The sequence below is a fragment of the Equus przewalskii genome, chromosome 15 (genome assembly GCF_037783145.1).
Source record: "Equus przewalskii isolate Varuska chromosome 15, EquPr2, whole genome shotgun sequence".
Taxonomy (NCBI): Eukaryota; Metazoa; Chordata; class Mammalia; order Perissodactyla; family Equidae; genus Equus; species Equus przewalskii.
Window position 1 is genome coordinate 49,700,155 of NC_091845.1, and position 18,493 is coordinate 49,718,647.

At 39.8% G+C, this 18,493-nt stretch overlaps 2 protein-coding genes across 3 annotated transcripts in view; one reads left to right on the forward strand and one right to left on the reverse strand.

Annotated features, from left to right (window-relative positions):
• The window catches only part of MLH1 (mutL homolog 1), a 41,304-nt gene extending 40,554 nt beyond the window's left edge, over positions 1-750 (reverse strand). Inside the window, exon 1 of one of the 2 annotated variants that reach the window (XM_070577282.1) lies at positions 6-750. The gene's annotated coding sequence lies outside the window, so the exon portion shown is untranslated. The remainder of the gene's footprint in view (positions 1-5) is intronic. The other variant, XM_070577280.1, reaches the window with a different exon arrangement.
• On the forward strand, positions 457-8,047 carry EPM2AIP1 (EPM2A interacting protein 1). The gene has a single exon (XM_070577326.1). It carries the CDS (start codon positions 457-459, stop codon positions 2,281-2,283), a length of 1,827 nt encoding a protein of 608 aa, XP_070433427.1. The 3' UTR covers positions 2,284-8,047.
• The last annotated feature ends 10,446 nt before the right edge of the window (positions 8,048-18,493 follow it).

Consider the following 18,493-nt stretch of genomic DNA (forward strand, 5'->3'; position numbering starts at 1 on the left):
CTCACCGGAAGTGCCTTCAGCCAATCAACTCAGAGCTTCGTGCCTACGCCCATCTATGAATTCTGCTTACGCCGTCTTGCCCCATCTTCCAGTGACAGCGCCGCCTCGTAGCCAGGGAGCTATTGATTGGATAGTTTGAATGCCTGTCAAGTTTCTTAAGTCCGTGGGTTCCTGGGTCTCTTCCTCCCTCCCTAAAGCAGCTTCAGCCCGCTAGCTCAAAGGATATGCGTCTGCGCGCTAGAAATCACTGTTCCCTCTTCCTATTGGCTCGTTCCTAGGGCTAGGGAATACGAAATCTCCAGCCAATAGGAACGGCGGTGCCGTAGGCGGAGGTTGGTGTCCCCCTGCTGGGGTGATCTGGCGCAGAGCGGAGGAGGTGCTTGGCGCTCGCTCCCGCTACTCCGGTTTTTCTGCGGCCGCCGTTACGTCGGCCCTGCTCTTGAGGCCCCCTGTGAAATGTGGATGACGCCCAAGAGGAGCAAAATGGAAGTCGACGAGTCTCGCGTTTTCCGGTCTGAGTGGACCCAGCGTTACTTGGTGGTGGAGTCTCCGGAGGGCGAAGGGGCCCTGTGCCTGGTCTGTCGCCGCCTCGTCGTGGCCACCCGGGAACGCGACGTCAGGCGCCACTACGAGGCCGAGCACGACTACTACGAGCGGTATGTGGCGGAGGGCGAGCGCGCGGCTTTGGTGGAGCGTCTGCGGCAGGGCGACTCGCCCGTGGTCGCCCCGCTCACTCCCGAGGAGAGAGCTGCGCGTGCAGGCCTCGGGCTCGCCCGCCTCTTGGCCCTGAAGGGTCGCGGCTGGGGCGAGGGGGACTTTGTGTACCAGTGCATGGAGGTGATGCTGAGAGATGTGCTGCCCGAGCACGCCAGCGTTCTGGATGGCATTGATTTATCTCCAGAGCTCACACGGCAGAGGGTCCTGAACATTAACCAGAATCTACGCAGTCAGCTTTTTAACCGAGCCAAGGACTTTAAAGCCTATTCCCTTGCTTTGGACGACCAGGCTTTTGTGGCGTATGAGAACTACCTCCTGGTCTTTGTCCGCGGCGTGGGCCAGGACTTGGAGGTGCAAGAAGAGCTTCTGACCATAATCAACCTGACTCATCACTTCAGTGTCGGGGCCCTCATGGCGGCAATCCTCGAGGCCCTGCAGACAGCAGGGCTTAGCTTGCAGCGAATGGTTGGACTAACCACGACCCACACTCTGAGGATGATTGGTGAGAACTCAGGACTGGTGTCGTATATGAGAGAAAAGGCTGTAAGCCCCAACTGTTGGAATGTTATCCATTATTCGGGATTTCTTCACTTGGAACTGTTGAGCTCCTACGATGTAGATGTTAATCAGATCATAAATACCATATCTGAATGGATCGTTTTGATTAAGACCAGAGGCGTCAGGCGACCCGAATTTCAGGCTTTACTAACTGAATCTGAATCAGAGCATGGTGAAAGGGTTAATGGACGATGTCTGAATAATTGGCTCAGAAGAGGGAAAACTTTAAAACTAATATTTTCACTAAGAAAAGAGATAGAAACATTCTTGGTTTCAGTAGGGGCAACGACTATGCATTTCACAGACAAGGAATGGCTTTGTGACTTTGGCTTCTTGGTGGATATTATGGACCACCTTCGAGAACTCAGTGAACTCTTGAGAGTTAGTAAAGTGTTTGCTGCTGCTGCCTTTGACCATATTTGTACCTTTGAAGGTAAACTGAGTTTACTTCACAGACATATTGAGGAAGAAAATCTGACACACTTTGCTGCCTTCAGAGAAGTTGTTGATGAGCTCAAACAGCGTCATAAAGAAGATCAAAAAATATTTGATCCTGATAGATATCAAGTGGTTATCTGTCGCCTACAAAAAGAATTTGAGAGACATTTCAAGGACCTCAGGTTCATTAAAAAGGACTTAGAACTGTTTGCAAATCCATTTAACTTTAAACCTGAGTATGCACCTATCTCAGTAAGGGTGGAGCTAACAAAACTTCAGGCAAATACAAACCTTTGGAATGAGTACAGAATCAAAGACTTAGGGCAGTTCTATGCTGGATTGTCTGCTGAATCTTACCCCATTATCAAAGGGGTTGCCTGTAAGGTGGCATCCTTATTTGATAGTAGCGAAATCTGCGAAAAGGCTTTTTCATATTTGACTCGAAATCAGCACACTTTGAGCCAGCCATTGACAGATGAGCATCTCCATGCCCTGTTTAGGATTGCCACAACTGAAATAGAGCCGCATTGGGATGATCTCGTGAGAGGAAGAAATGAATCTAATCCATAAGCCTTTGTAGTACAACGTTGAAACACTCAACCAGAATCCAATTCTAAAAACAAAAATTTGTTTGATTTTTCAGGTTTACTGATTTGGATTGTGGGAAAGCACCAAGTTTATTCATCCAAATTGATCACAATTCAAATTCTTCTGACAGGTTTTTTTTTTTTTTTATCTCAAGAGGCAGCATGAGACTAAAACATGCAAACATCTTTTTAAAAACTTGATGACAAAGTCGTTGTCTTTTGCTTTTATAATTGTTTTTAAAGGAGTTTAGTACTGAATGTGAGTTAAATTAGGAGTCTGTTTTTAAGGCATTTCAAAGAAATTTTAGCTCTTATTTTAACAGTGTTAAAATTATGATGCATATAATCTGAAATTATCAACTCCTTGAATATATGTTTGAGCCAATTTGCAGAAACTCAAATAGCAAGTTCAGAAGTTTCTGAAAAGGAAGAACATACATACATTGGAGGTATTTTGTCTAACTATCAAAATGTTTGAGACTTTTTTTTAAACACATTTCTGAATCTGAAGTGAATATTAACAAATTCCCGCCCTCTCACCCCCCTACCCCAGTGATAATGATATTACCACTAGAGGAAGTAATCAAAGAAAATTTTAGTCAGAGGAGCAAGAAATATTTTTAAATTGCTGGTTTAGGAGGCTTCTTGCAATTTGGAGATCAGACTAAGCAATTATTGGAGGTTCCCCCTGAAGTTTTCAGAATTGGGTGCCGTTACATCAGCTTGCCTGTGAAAGGACTACGGTAAGTATAGAATCTTAACGGTTGCCCATTAGCAGTTCTTTTTTCTACTCTAGACAGAAGTTTGGCTCTGTCACATGAGATAAGGAAAAGAGATTTTTGCACTCCAAGATAAGGAGGTGTGAGGTGTCTTAGCTTCTTTGTCCTAGCTGCATGGGTGTTAATTGCTTTATAAAGAAAGCTTGCTTAAAGGAAACCCTTTAAAGTGATATAATGTCAGATTTTGTTAGCTGCTGGAAATAGATTTACTGTAGAATTTGAAACTGCCCCACACATTCTGTATTTAAGACAGTGCACAAGTAGAAATATTTAGCTCTCAAGAAGCAGCTGTGTCCACAGGTTGTAACAATTCCATATTTTTTAGTGCAACATCCGTTTTGTGGTAAAACAGTTTTTTTCAAACTTATGTTAACCACGAAAAGGAAATCTTACAGTAAAGCCAAATATGTAAAATGATTTAAAATAGGACCCAACATAGAGATCATCTCAAGTACAGTTTGAAAACTCATGCTAAAGTCTTGTCTTAACTATTGTAGCACATTATTCTGTAGTCACTGATCCAGCAAATTCAGGGAACCAAGATACAACCAAGAATTTAGAAGGAACTGATGCCTTGAGCAATCCAGGTAGATTCCATAAGAGCCTAAAACCCAAAACTGTTTCAGAGGTTCTCAACCAGAGACAGTAACACCTCTTTCCAGAGGATGTTGGGAAACATAGGCGGCTTCTTTTGTTGTCACATTTAGTAAGGGGCTTCTGCGGGCCTTAAAATGTGAAGGACCCCCCCAGGGGTATATAGGACAGCTGGGAGAATTACCTCTCCCAAAGTGCCAATAGACCCCCAGTGTAGGTTATCTCGTTTTGAGGGACAGGGAAAATTACCGGTAGAAGCAAAGTTACAAGGGCAAGTTGGGCAAACTGACAATACTTGATAGGGGAGACTGATTCCAACATTTCAAGTTTAGCTGGAAAGGTGCAATAAAGGCCTTGATAGTTTCCAGTAGCTCACAATAGCATTTATAAATCAGTAATTGATGTTGAACCAGATTAAAGGGCCCTATTCTGTTATACATCATTAGGACAGAAAAGCAAATATTATATATTAACGAAATACTTAGCAAGAATGGTCAAGTTGAGGTTTTGATTAACAGGGAGTAAGCTTAAATATCTGGAAAAACAACACAGTGAGCAAACAAACAAACAAACAAAATCTACCGGTAATTTCCCACTAGTTTGAAGTATTTTCTTTCGTGACAAGTGCTTTATTGAAAGAATGGTTGGAAGACCTGAAAGCTGCTTCTGCTTTCTGCAGTCTTGTACATTGTGTGACGTTCCAGTATATATTTTACATAAGGTAATAGAAAATTAGTTTGCGTCATTTACTGATGTACTGAGCGGGGGGAGAAAGAAGCCAAGGATTTTAAATTGACCCTGAATAATAGAGAATTTGCTATAAACTAGCCTTGTTTGTAAAAAAAAAAAAAAAAAGGAAAGTGTGTATTTTACTTTATTTTTCTGTATTAGGTAATTCTGTAACTGCATGCAGTCTTTTTTTTAAAAAAATTTTTTTTATAAGGTAGTTGTTACCGGTCTTATCAGTGAATATAGCTATAGTAAGTACTATTTTTTAGAAATTCTATGTTCCTATATCTCTCATTCCTACTTGTTTTCTTAAAAGATTTGTCTGTAGTCCCAGTCTCCCATATTGCCACTCCAACTGCTCTAAGCTTGCTAAGTCCTTGTCAGTGTTCTTACCCTCTTCGACATCACTGACTACTCTCCTTGAAATGCTTGTTTTTGTCTTCAGGGAGATACTGTCTCCAGGTAGGTTTTCTCAGTCTTCTTTGCAGGCAACTCTTTCCCTTTAATACCTGTGTTCTTGGGATTCTTAAATTTTGTTTTAGGCTGTCTTCTTATTCTGCATCATCTCCTTAACCGATCTCATCTCCTTCCGTGGCTTCAGTTACCAGCTGTATGCACTCCCCAATTCATATCTCCTTTCTAGACCTTTCCTAATTCATATATCTAATTGCTAACTTACGTCCACTTTGCTGTCTTCTAGGCGCCACAACATGTCATTGATTTTGCCTCCAAGTCTGCTCCTCCTCTCATGTTCTCTCAGTAAATGGCACTCAGTAAAAACTACCAACAACCGTTCGGTTGCCCTTGCCCAAGCTAAAAACTGTTATCCATGACTTTTCTCTCTTCATCACATCCACCCACAAAAACCTTTCTGTTAATCTACCATTTAAATTTTTCTCAATTCTCTAGTGCTGCTGTCCTAATTCAGGCCATCAGCCTATCTAAATTATAGCAATTAGTCTCGCTCTCTGGTTTTGATCACTTTCTACATTGCAGCTGGGTTGTTCCACTAAGACATGTCTGGTCCTATCACTCCACCTCTTTCACCGTTACTCTTAGGATGAGATACAATTTCTCTTCATCTTTCAGGTCTCAGTTTATATACAACTTCCTCTAGGAAGCATTCATCGATGCTCTCTAGACTAGGTGCTCCTACTGCGCACTCCGTAAATACCCTGTTCTTTCCCAGCCATACACTTAGCACGTTTTATTGTTACTTGTTGATCACAGCTGGACTGTAAGCTTTATAAGGGCAGCGACCATATGGCTTGCTCATTGTTATATCTCTAGTGCTTAGCACAATGCCTGGCATTTCAGTAAATGTTTGGATGAGTAAATATTTGTATAGTTTTTATGATCTTTTGAAGCCATTTAGTAGTCTCATTTGATCTTCACAGTGCTCCTGCGTTAGACTTCTTGCTGCGTAGTTGTTATCCACATATTACAAATTAAGAAATGAAACTAAATTAAAAATGAAACTTTGTGACTAGGAAATTATATTTCCAGAATTAAGCTCAGTGCTTAGCACGTGGCTCAAATATTTATTACGTGAATGTTGTTAAGGAAACAAACTTAGACTACAATTTGCCCTGCTAAAAATAAGTAGTAAAGCCAGGATTCAAATCCAGATATACTCACATAAATCTACTATGTAATATTAAGTCTTTACCTCCTTAATATAGACGTCTCAGTTTTTTTAAAGTTTTAATTTCCAAAGAAACCTGGATGAAAAAGAGTGGACAACTATTTAGTGGACCAAAACAATACTTCAGTAATAAAAAGGTTACATTCAGTATCAGAAAAAGATAATGCTGCTTAAGAGTTAATATCCATTTTCCTTTTGTAAGCTCAACCCTAGGAGAAAATGGCATACTATTTACTTGCTACTTTCCTTTACAGATGCTTTCTGGCTCTTCTGGGATTTAAAAGTAAGTAAATTTAACAAAATATTAGAAGAATGACTCAGTCAGCCCTTCTGGTTGCTAGATACTCAGTTCACTTGCTTTCCTATCTGCAGAGTGTCCTCGTCACCTACCCAAGGAAGATGACCCAAAAGGGGCATCTAGTCAATGTGTACTTCTTAGATTTGCTATAGTTCTTTGCTTTCATGTTCACATGCCTCCCTGAATTTAATTTCTGGGTAACTAGGGCTTTCAGGCTTTATGGAAGAGCCATACCCTTAGTCTCTTTTTCTTTGAGTCATTTTGTCCAATTTATGGGATTAACCAACATTATACTTTTAGTTGGACTTTTAGTCAGTCATTAACTCATTCAGAGATCTTAACAGTAGGTGTGATAGTCACCCAGTGATTTGATCCTTGCTATAAAACTGAGCTTTAACCAACCTTAGGATTAAAGGATTTCTTACTTTATCTTTTTGTCATTGAGAAGTGGCCTCATCCCACTCAGTAAGTTCTTGAATTCGTGATCTCTCTCTATTCCCTTGCATTTCTGCTTGCAAATTGATGAATTATTCTTTGAGTTCATCTCTTTCCTATACATTTTATCAAATGCAGCCAACAGGAACTATAAAATACTTTGTTTTCTTATCTTTTTTGTCTTTAGTCAAGGATGGATTCTCTGCCTTCCAGGTTTTCTCAAGGGACGGTTTCCCTACTCCATAACATGAATTGCCCCTGCATAGATTATTTCTTTCATCCTTCAATAGCAATTTCCTAAATTCCTGCCTACTAAGCCAATGTTCAGTGTGTCAGTTTTTTTAAAACAGCACCCATTTCTCTGTCAGGATGGGCTAGGTTGCCATGCGGTAACAACCACAAAATCTCAGCAGTGCACACAACTTTTCTCTTTCAACTTAGCCAGGGACTTTGCTCTAGGCCAGGGGTTAACAAGCTACAGCCCACAAGCAGAATCTGTCCTTCTGCCTGTTTCTGTAAATAAAGTTTTAATTGGAAGACAGCCTTGCCCATTTATTTATGTTTTGTCTGTGGTTGATTTTACTCTACAATGGCAGAGTTGAGTAGTCATGACAGAGTGTATGGCCCACAAAGTCTAATAGTATGAAGAAAGGATGACAAATCACTTATAAGCCCCTAAAGTGCTTTTGTTGGCCAAAGCAAATCACATGGCCACACCAAAGTTTAAGGAGGAGTGTAATTCTTCCACATGCCTCGGAGGAAAACCGGAGTTATCTGGAAGACAACACTCCTGATTAACACATGGCTATATCTCTCCATTAATACAATTTCTTTCAAAATACTTTTTCTTTTTGTATTGAGGTAAGATATTCAGTAGAGTGTGTAAATATTAAGTGTACACCTGAGTGGGTTTTTATGTATACCCTTGAACCCATCACCCAGATGAAGATATTGAATGTTTCTAGCACCCCAGTAGGTGTCCTATGTCCCTCCCACACACAGATAACCACTATTCTAACCTTGATCACCATGAATTACTTTTGTCTGTTTTAAAACTTCATGTAAATGTAATAATTATATGTACTCTTGTGTCTTTTGTTCAACACTATGTCTATGAGTCCATGTTGTTGCATGTAGCCACAGTTCCTTTTTTACTTCTTTGTAGTATTCCATTATATGACTATTCCACAATTTATGAATCATTCTGTTGATGGAAACTTTGGTGGTGTCCAGTTTGTGGTTATTATGAATAAAGTTGCTATGAACATTTTTGTATCTTTCTTTCAGTGAACGTGTAAACCCATTTCTCTTGGTATGCTCTTTGGTATATACCCTGCTTCTGTACTTTCTCAATTGTTGACAGAGCAACCAGAGTGATCTTTGTTTCAAAATATGTCAGACCATGCCAGTCCTCTGCTCAAAATCCTCCAGTGGCTTAGGATCACAATTGGAATAAAACCCAAGGTCTTTTCTTGTTCTACAAGGCCCTGGATGATCTGTACCCACACATACCCTTTTTCTTCCTAACCCTGTCTTACACCATATCCTTTTTCCCTTTCCCTACTATGCTCTGTCCTAGACACTCTGCTTGTAAATTGGGGAATCAAGATAAATTATTTAACCCTGTCCTTAAAGCGGTTATAATCTATATAGATAATTTTAGTAAGCTGGTTTAAAACACTGGTATATGTTTAATCAGTTACCAGCTCCGTAGCAAATAAGAGAGAAATTCCCCCTATGTTTAAAATAATCAGTATAAAATATAATGTCTAACTCCTGGAAGGGATTTAGAAAATAAGATTAAAATGTAAAAGCTTGATAAATTCAAGACATGTAAGGTCTTGCATTTTAGTTCTACTGATTATGAATTAGAGTTCATCAACTTGGTTACTCTATTACGACTTACTATTTTACAGTATTACTATTTAGTGTTACATGCTCACTTCCATGAGGGGGTTGAGAGCTAGGGGTGAAGGAAAGTGAAAAGCCCTTGAAAGAAATAAGGAAATGCACAGTCCAAAATAGTACAGTCATAGCAAAGGGCCTCCTTAAATGTACCATTATTGGTTATTATAAAGTAACCAAAAGAATTTGACTTAGGCCCTTGTACATTTTTTAAAAGCTTTATTGATGTACAACTGAAGCACAATAAACTGCACATATTTAAAGTATAAAATGTGATTGATTTTGACATACATTTTAAATGCGTGAAACCACAATCAAGATAACGAACATTTCATCACCCCAAAAAGGTTGCCATTTGGTTTTGACTAATGGAAGGGAAATTTACTCCAATTCAAGGCGGGGAAAAGGACTTTATTGAAAGGAGAATGTGAGGATGTCTCCCACAGGCACTGTTGTTGACTTCCCTCTGTACGTCTTATCACTTTGCCAGCCAGCTTTCGTACACCTTCCTGGCCCTGTATCACCATCTCACTCCAGGGCCACTGACCAACTGACCCAGTCCCCTCATAAGCCTATTCCACATGCCTGGGCAGGAACCTGTGTGTTGTCCGCAGCTGCAAAGGGCAAGGAATGACAGATACCACCAAGGCTACTTGGTGGTTTAAGCAAAGTGTAAAAATATTCAATGCGAAGATATGATTCCACACGTAAGTGAAATCATACGGTATTTGTCTTTCTCTGTCGGACTTATTTCACTTAGTATGCTACCCTCTAGTCCATCCGTGTTGTCACAAATGGCAAGATTTCATTCTTGGATAGAGGTTAAATTCTTTGCTACGTAGCACCTAAGCTAGGTTCTCATGCTGTCAGTAGCTTCCCTCCTGCATAAAGGATTTGTAGAATCCTACAGGCTCCAAGGGCTCTAGCTACAGGACAACTGACTTTCCCAGACAACTCCTGTGAAAAACTAACACCTCCAATTCCAGACTGTCTGGCATCAAACAGCCTATTTTTCCCCCCACTGATAAGATCACTTTATCACTTCTCCTAGAAGAAAGGAGACTGACAGTGAGGAGGAGTTCCTCCAATGGATTGAACACATGCTGTGTCCAGCAGATTCCCTGGCCCTGATACACCTGCCCGTGGGATAATGGAGAGACTGGGCAATTGTGTACGTCTCTGTTTTGCTGACTCTGGTCTTTTGAGTTTTCCTCAGTAAAGCCAATTCCTTACCCATGTTCTGTGAGGGTATAGACTTTATCTCAATCCCTGTACAAAAAACGGCAGCCCCGAAGGGACCTGACATATAAAGCAGCATTATATAAACTCTCTGTGGCACTTTATTAAATGAACAATACAAACAAACAACATATCCTGGAGATCATTCCAAACTGGTACAAAGAGATCTTTCTCATTCTTTTTAGTGCTGCATAGAATTCCTCAGTGTGAGTGTACCTAGTTTATTCAACTAGTCCTGTAGATTGTTTCCAGTCTTTCATTTTTACAAATAATGCACTCATGAATGGTTTTGTGCATAGGTCATTTCAGAGTTTTGCTGGTGAAACTTTGAGATAGATTGCTAGAAGTGGAACTTCTAGATTAAAGCATAAATGCATTCATGATTTTCCTGGATATTGCCAAATTTTCCTCCTTTTTAGTTGCTCCATTTTGCATTCTCACCAGCAATATATATGTGCCTGTTTCCCCACAGCCTTACCAAAAACAAAAACGTTGTAAAACTTTTGGATATTTGCTAATCTTATGGTTAAGAAATAGTATTTCAGTGTAGCTTTACTTTATGTTTCTCTTATAATGAATGAGATTGAACACTTTTTATATGTTTAAGGACCATTTGTATTTTCTTCTGTGAACTGTTTGTTCAAATATTTTGCCCATTTTTCTGTTGGGCTATTGGCCCTTTAAAATTTTTAGGAGGTCCTCATATATTAGGGATATTAGTACTTTGTGATATCAGTTACAAATATTTACCCAATGTGTCATTTAAAAAAAATTTTTAGTTATGATTTTTTTCCCATGAGAAAGTTGATTATTTTTTTTTCTTTTTTTGTCTTTCTACAAACCTCTAGCTAGATTGACTAGGGAAAAAAGGGAGGACTCAAATTACTAAAATCAGAAATGAAGAGGAGATTACTTACAGAAATAAAAATGTTATAAAGGAATACTACAACTGTATGCCAATAAGTTAGATAACTTAGATGAAATGGATGAATTCCTAGAAAGACGCAAATTACCAAAACTGACCTGACAAGAGATAGGTCATCTGGATAGACCTATAACAAGTGAAGAGATTGAATTGGTAACCAGACAACTACTCACAAAGAAAAGCCCAGGCCCAGACGGCTTCACTACTGAATTCCACTGATCCTTTAAAGAAGAATTGATACCAATTCTTCATGAACTCTAACAAAAAATAAAAGAGGAAGAAATACTTCCCAACTCATTCTATGAGGTCAATATTACCCTGATGCCCAAACCACAGACATCACAAGAAATCCAGAGACAAATATTTCTTATGAATATTTCTTATGCAAAAATCCTCAACTAGGTACTATTGAACTGAATCCAGCAAGATATAAAAAGAATTATACATATTAATGAACAAGTGAGATTTGTCCCAGGAATGCAAGTTTGGTTTGCCATCTGAAAATCAGTTAACATGATATATTGTACGGGTAGGATAAAAAACAAAGACCACAAGATACAGAAAAAACATTTGATGAAATCTAGCACCCGTTCATGATAAAAACATTCTAACTTCTTCAACATGATAAAGGGCATCTATAAAAGCTCACAGCTAACATCGTATGCAATGGTGAAAGATTGGATGCTTCCCCCTAATATCAGGAGCAAAACAAATGTGCCCATTCTCACCACTTCTACTAAACATTATAATGGTGGTGCTAGGCATGGAAATTAGGCAAGAAAAAGAACCACAAGTCATGAGATTGGAAAGGAAGACGTAAAACTACCTGTATCCTAAGATAACGTGATTGCATATATAGAAAATCCTAAGTAATACTCTAGGTACAATTACAGCTAATAAAGAAGTTCAGCATGGTTGTAGGATACAATATCAATTTACAAAAATCAATTGTATTTCCACAGAGTAGCAACAAGAAAACCAAAAATGAAATTAAGAAAACAATTCGATTTGTAATAGCATCAAAAAAAAAACACTTAGGAATAAATTCAACAAAGCAATGCAAAACTTATATTCTGGAAACTATTGAGAAAGAAGATCTTCAATTTGTTTATTCTCGTATGGAGTAAATCTTCAAATAACTTTTTCTAGTAGTGAACATAGATGGTATCGTTTTTTAACTCTACATTTAAAAATCTATACATCACAAAATTTTCTAGGATATATCTAGGTATGGGTCTTTTTACTGATGTTTTTTCTTTGGAGGAGCTAACTTGCAGTGAACTATTTGTCCAGTTCATTGGCCTTTTGGGTGAGAAGTTAGAGATGAAGAAGGGATGTTTTCAAACATAGATTTTATTATTATTCAGATGTGGTGAGACCAACAGATCATTACCAGTTCCCAAGAGGAAAGAGGGGGCACTCCACACCATGCAGGGCCACAGAGAGAAGCACCAGAGTTGGTGAGGAGTCATAAGGAGTGAAGGGAAAGCACGGGCAGGGGCCTTTGTTGTGGTTCCCATGGGAAAGGCAAGGCAAGACAAGGTGAGCAGGCTTAGGCTTGGCTAATTTGAATAATTTCAGCTGGTTCTGGATATAGGGGCTGTCTCTAGATGTCCAGTTCCTGGCCATGGGATGATTAGGGCAGAGGAATATTGCTTCTTGAAGTGTAAGAGCTAGATAGAGGAGGTGGTTCAGAGTATAGACTCTGGATTTGTTGGTTTGCATATGAAAGTCATGCTCCAAGTGGAGTAGTTTGCTTTGTCTAGGAGTTAGCTAGCCCTGGGAGGGGCAGTCTCTTCTGAGTCAGCAAGGTCCCAGATAGCAAACCATTAAGAATACAGAAATAAGAAAATATAGTTAATACAAGGTGTACCTGCTATTCCTGAACCCACAGCTTACTGGCAGGGAAAAGGCAAGACCCAGCTCAAGAGGAGCTGACTGATCCTTGTAGATGTTCAAGGGAGTCATTTCAGGAGTTTCCTATTGAAAAAGACACTGGCTCTTTCTTCAAGCGTGGCTATGTCAATTAAGGGCAAGCCAGCGGCTTGATGGAGAATTTAGTTCTGGTTTTTGTGCTTGGCTTAGGTTCCTCAGGTTTCCATGTAAGTAAAGCCCACCAGCTCACTAATGTGTCCGATTAAGTACTACCTATAGCATCTGGTTTGGTTTCCCTCTGGTGGATCACATGGGTCACCAAGACAAATCAGAGCCTCAGCTTCCTATAAAAGGAAAATCATTTGTTAGTTGGAATATGAACGGTACAGTCTGAGGAGTAAGTGTGGTGAGGGTTCCTTTGTGATCCATTGACCTTCCTCTGCTGCTCCTTTACCAAATATACTTGACTGTTATCCCATCTCTTGAGCACAGGCAGAAAGACTGGACACCAGCGATCTGGTCTTATTGGTCAGGCAGCCAGGAAAACACTGCCGGTAGTTGGTAATTCTAAATAGATCTTAGTTTGTCCCTTCTCTCATAGCCACTATAGAGAAGGTATGTCCTCTACCTGCTATCAAATGTCAGTAATTGTTAAGGGTTGTGGGTGGGTACTTGGAGGTCTCTCATGTTTTGTCTATGTTTGAAAATTCCATAACAAAAAGGCTTTTAAAAATGAATCAAGTTTATACCCATTAGGATGGCTACTATTAAAAAAGCCCAGAAAATAAATGTTGGCAAGGATATTGAGAAATTGGAACACTTGTGTACTTTTGGTGGGAATGAAAATGGTGCAGTCCCTATGGAAAACAGTATGGCAGTTCTTCAAAAATTAAAGCATTTCTGGGTATGTACTCTAAAGAAGTGAAAACAGGGACTCAAAGAGATATTTGTACGCTCAAGTTCATAGCAGCATTATTCACAATAGCCAAAAGGTGGAATCAATGGGTGAATGGATAAACAAAATGTGATATATACATTCAGTGGAATATTATTCAGCTTTAAAAGGGAAAAAAATTCTGATATATGCTCCAACGTAGATGAACCTTGAGGACATGGTGCTAAGTGAAATGTCAGTCACGAAAAGACAAATACTGTTTGATTCCGTTTGAGTGTCAAATTCAGAGAGCCAGAAATTAGAAAGGTGGTTGCCAGAGGGTGGGGGAAGGGGGATATGGGGGTTATTATTTAATGGATACAGAGTTTCAGTTTTGCAACAAGACAAGAGTTCTGGAGATGGATGGTGGTGATGGTTGCATAACAATGTGAATGTACTTAATACCACTGAACTGTGCCCTCAAAAATGGTTAAGATGGTAAATTTTGTTTTCTTTAAAGATTGACCCTGAGCTAACATCTGTTGCAATCATCATCTTTTTTTCTTCTTCTTCTTCTTCTCTCCAAAGCGCCCCCCGTAAATAGTTGTATATTCTAGTTATAGGTCCTTCTAGTTCTGCTATGTGGGACACTGCCTCAGCACGGCCTGATGAACGGTGCTATGTCCGCGCCCAGGATTCAAACCGGGGAAACCCTGGGCCACTGAAGCAGAGACCTTGAGCTTAACCGCTCCGCCACGGGGCTGGCCCAAGGTGGTAAATCTTATGTTATGTGTATTTTACCACAATTTAAAAAAAGAATCGGGTTTAACTACCCTATAAAGTTAAACAAAAGCTCAGCAATTTCACTCCTAGGTATTTACCTAAGAGATATGCAAACATATGTGACAAAGACGTTCATTGTTAAAGACTGTTCAGAGCAGCTTTATTCATAACAACCAAGAACTGGCAATAAACCAAATGTCCATTGACAGGAGATGGATAAACAAAATGTGTTCTATTCGTACAATGGAATACTAATCTGGAACAAACTGCTGATACACATAACAACATAGATGAACGTCAAAAACGTTATCCTGAGCAAAAGAACTCAGACACAAAAGGGAACATACTGTTTATATGAAGGTCCAGAACAGAACAATCCGAACTGTGGTAATGCTGTGGTGACAGAAATCAGACTAGTGGTTCCCCGGGGGAGGGAGGATGGCACAAGGGAGGGTAGGGAGGTGGAGCAGGGTGTTTGTGTGTTATTGACTAAAAAGGTCCAAGAAGGAATTTTCCGGGTTGATGCTGATGGAAGTATCCTGTGTCTTGACTGGGGTGTTGGTTCTACAGCTGTACGTATTTGTCAAAACTCATAAAACTGTATACTTAAGATTTGTGCATTTTACTATATGTTATTTATACCTCAGCATAATTAATATTAAAAAAAAATCCTCTGTCTGTTTTCTTCCTCTGCCCCTGGGGTCAATGAAGCAAGTATAGAAAAAGTCTCTGTGCTTTGATGTATATCATGTAAAAAATGACTGCTACTCATTTCTCACCAGCAGGTTTGCTTATAACAAAACAAGGGTAGCAGGTCACACGTAGCCCCCTTTGCCAGTGTCACAGGCAACAAAGGGGGAACTGAGACAGAGCAGGTGTAAGCTTCTACAGCTGGCCAGCGTCACCAGGAGCAAGAGATTTCAGGAAGGTGGCATGGCTCAAGAGGAAGGTTGCTTGGTGAACAGCAGCCCTCGGCAGTATCTTTGGTATTAGTGAAAAGCTGGTTTCCCTGGCAACAGGGGCCTACTTAATGAATGGTGCCAGGCAGCAGGCATGAACATGTCCTTAGCAAGGCTTCATACAGAAAGAATGCCTTCTCACCAAACACTCCCTGTTAGTCTGTATACTCAGGTCTATCTGTGGTTTAGAAAAACATCAGAAAATGCCATAGTAAAAAGCTTTGGTGTCCTCACTCACTTCTCTCCTCCCTCATTGCTATGCTCTAGTAATAACCACTTGTAATCTTTTCTTATATTAGTTCTTTTGGTTTTGTATGTATCTCTATATATCACTAACTCAATTTATCAACTCTAGACATTGTCCCTTTATTGCCTACTACAATAAGTAAGGACTTAGTGAATTCATACCACCACGTTTCTCCTTTCCTTCTTCTTCCTCACTTTTTCATAGTTCTATCATTGGTTTTCATTCAGTTGGCTCCTTGTGCAAATTTAGATTCCATTCTGAAACTATTTGTTTTCCCTCTGTCAATTTTCACCACTGTCTCTTGGCTCTGTCCCTGCCCTTGCCTCCGCCCCGCCTCTCACCTCTTCCTCCTAGTGCCTCTGGCCATCCAGTCTGGCGTTAGGCTTAGGGGGCTCTGCTTTTGTATTTACACTATTGAGGTTGAAAAATTTTATGTCTGCTCAGAAATCATGACTACCCCCCACATTTGGTCTCTAGATTGATGATACGAGCTTAAAATTAATAAATAATACATTCTTATGACACATGATTACATTTTCTCCTATACTTATAATGTCACAACCCTGGACCCCTCAAAAGACAATTTTCCTAGCAAATTGTCAAATGGATTCTCTTTTCTTAAACTACCACAGTTGCTCAATTTCGTACCCCATTTTAGTGTGCTTCAAATTTGGATCATAACTTTCTTGTCTTCTCGGAATTTTTTATTGTCCCTCCCTCCCCTGCCACCTGGGAGAAGTAAAAGCCTTTTTCATCGCAGCAGTGGTAGTTTCTTTTTTGTTCTAAAATAACTCAAGGTCTAATCTAGAATCCTTCTTATGGACGTCTTTTTGGAGCCCACTAACCTCCTGTTTTAATTTGGACAGATTTCTTTCAAAACGTGCTGCAAGCTATCATCCTGGAATTTCTTTTCCTTAGATGAACAGGGTTAGTTCTATCATTTCTTGTTTTCTACATACTCTTCACACTTATTTTCCTGGCCAACATCTTCTCTCCTTCAGAAAGGGTAAACAGTAGATAAACTCGGAATCTTTACACGTGTAAAAATGGCCTTAGTCTGCCCTCAATCTTGATAGCTAGTATAGGTTTCTAGGTTCAAAATTGTTCTCACACAGAACTTTGAAGATGCACTCCACTAATTCATCAAAAACTTAAAAAATTGTAAAATAGAATACATTTACAGAAATGTGCATAAATATAAATGTGTCTTAATGAATGGTTATAAAGTGAATAGTACCCATAAAACCACCATCCAGGCCATGAAATAAAATTTTGTCAAAACTCTAGAAGTCTACACCAACACTCTTCACCCCCCAGCTCATATGCCCCTTTCTGATCACAATGCTGCCCTTCCCTCTTACAGATACCCACAATTCTGACTTTTATGGAAATAACTTTCTTGCTTTAAGAGAATAATGTTACCACATAAGCATGCATAGCTAAACACATAGTCTAGTTTTGCTTATTTTTGAGCTTCATGTAAATAGAACACAATATGTATTATTTCAGGTCTGACCTCATTTGCTCAACATTATATTTTGAAATTCCTCCATTTGTTGCATATAGCTGTAGCTCATTCATTTTCTTCCTTTCTTTTATTTTTGGTGAGGAAGACTGGCCCTGAGCTAACATCTGTTGCCAATTTTCCTCTTTTGCTTGAGGAAGATTGTCACTGAGCTAACATCTGTGCCAGTCTTCCTCTATTTTATGTGAGATGCTGCCACAGGGTGGCCTGAGGATCAGCACTAGGTCTGTGCCTGGGATCCAAACCTGAGAACCCTGGCCACTGAAGCAGAATGCATGAACTTAAGCACTACGCCACCAGGCCAGCCCCATCACTCATTTTCATTGCTGTGTAGAATTCCATTGGATGAATCTAACACAATGTATTTATCCCCTCTGTCATTGATGGATATTTAGGTTGTTTCCAGTTTGGGGCTATTGTGAATAATGTTGCTAACAACATCCTTACATACATCTTCTGGTGCTTATGTGTAGAGGAATTTTTGACTGCTTGTTTTACCAGTTACTGCTATGACATTGTTAAAATTTCCCAGCATTGTGACTTTCTCTTTGTGGGTCCGACTTTTGCTTTACACGCATGGAGGCAGTTATTTGGTACAGACACATGTAGAATTGTTCGTTCCTGCTGATGACTTGAATCTTCCGTCATAGTGAAGTGGCCCTCTCTAATGCTTTTTTGACCTAAATTCTGTTCTGTTTGATATTAATGGAGCTAGACCAACTTTCTTTCATTGTTTTTTATTGTGGTAAAATACGCATAATAGAAAATTTTCCACTTTAGCCATTTTAAAAATGTACAATTCAGTGGCATAAAGTACATTCACAATCACCACTCTCTCGTTCCAGCACTTTTCGTCATTCCAAACAGAAACTCTATACTCCTTAAACAGCTGCCCGCAGCGCACCCTCCCCGCACCCGCCCCCCGCCGCTGGAACCACTAGTCTACTTTCCATCTTTAAAAATCTGCGTATTCTAGGTTCCTCACATAACTGGAATCATTCAGTATTTGTCCTTTTGTGTCTGGCTTATTTCACTTGTTTTTGGAGATTTAAACAAACGTATTATAAGATATCCTCCTCATATAAATGCTCTAAGCAGAGTTTTAAAACACTCACAGCGTGTAAGGCCCTGTGGGGGCAGCAAAGATGAATAGACCTCTGTCCCTAAAGTGTTTACAGACTAGTCAGGAGGGAAACAGGAGACAAAGAACAAGCATGAGGGAGGAGCATGACTGATGATGAAATGAGCGGGTGTGGTCTTCCTTTTGCTTGACCTCAGCGGCTGTAAAGAGAAATTTGTGTGTGCTATTTAAACGTCTTTGAAGTTGCAGCTATAAACACGCTGTGCTCGAGTACGGTCTCCACGTGCGCGGGGGTAAAAC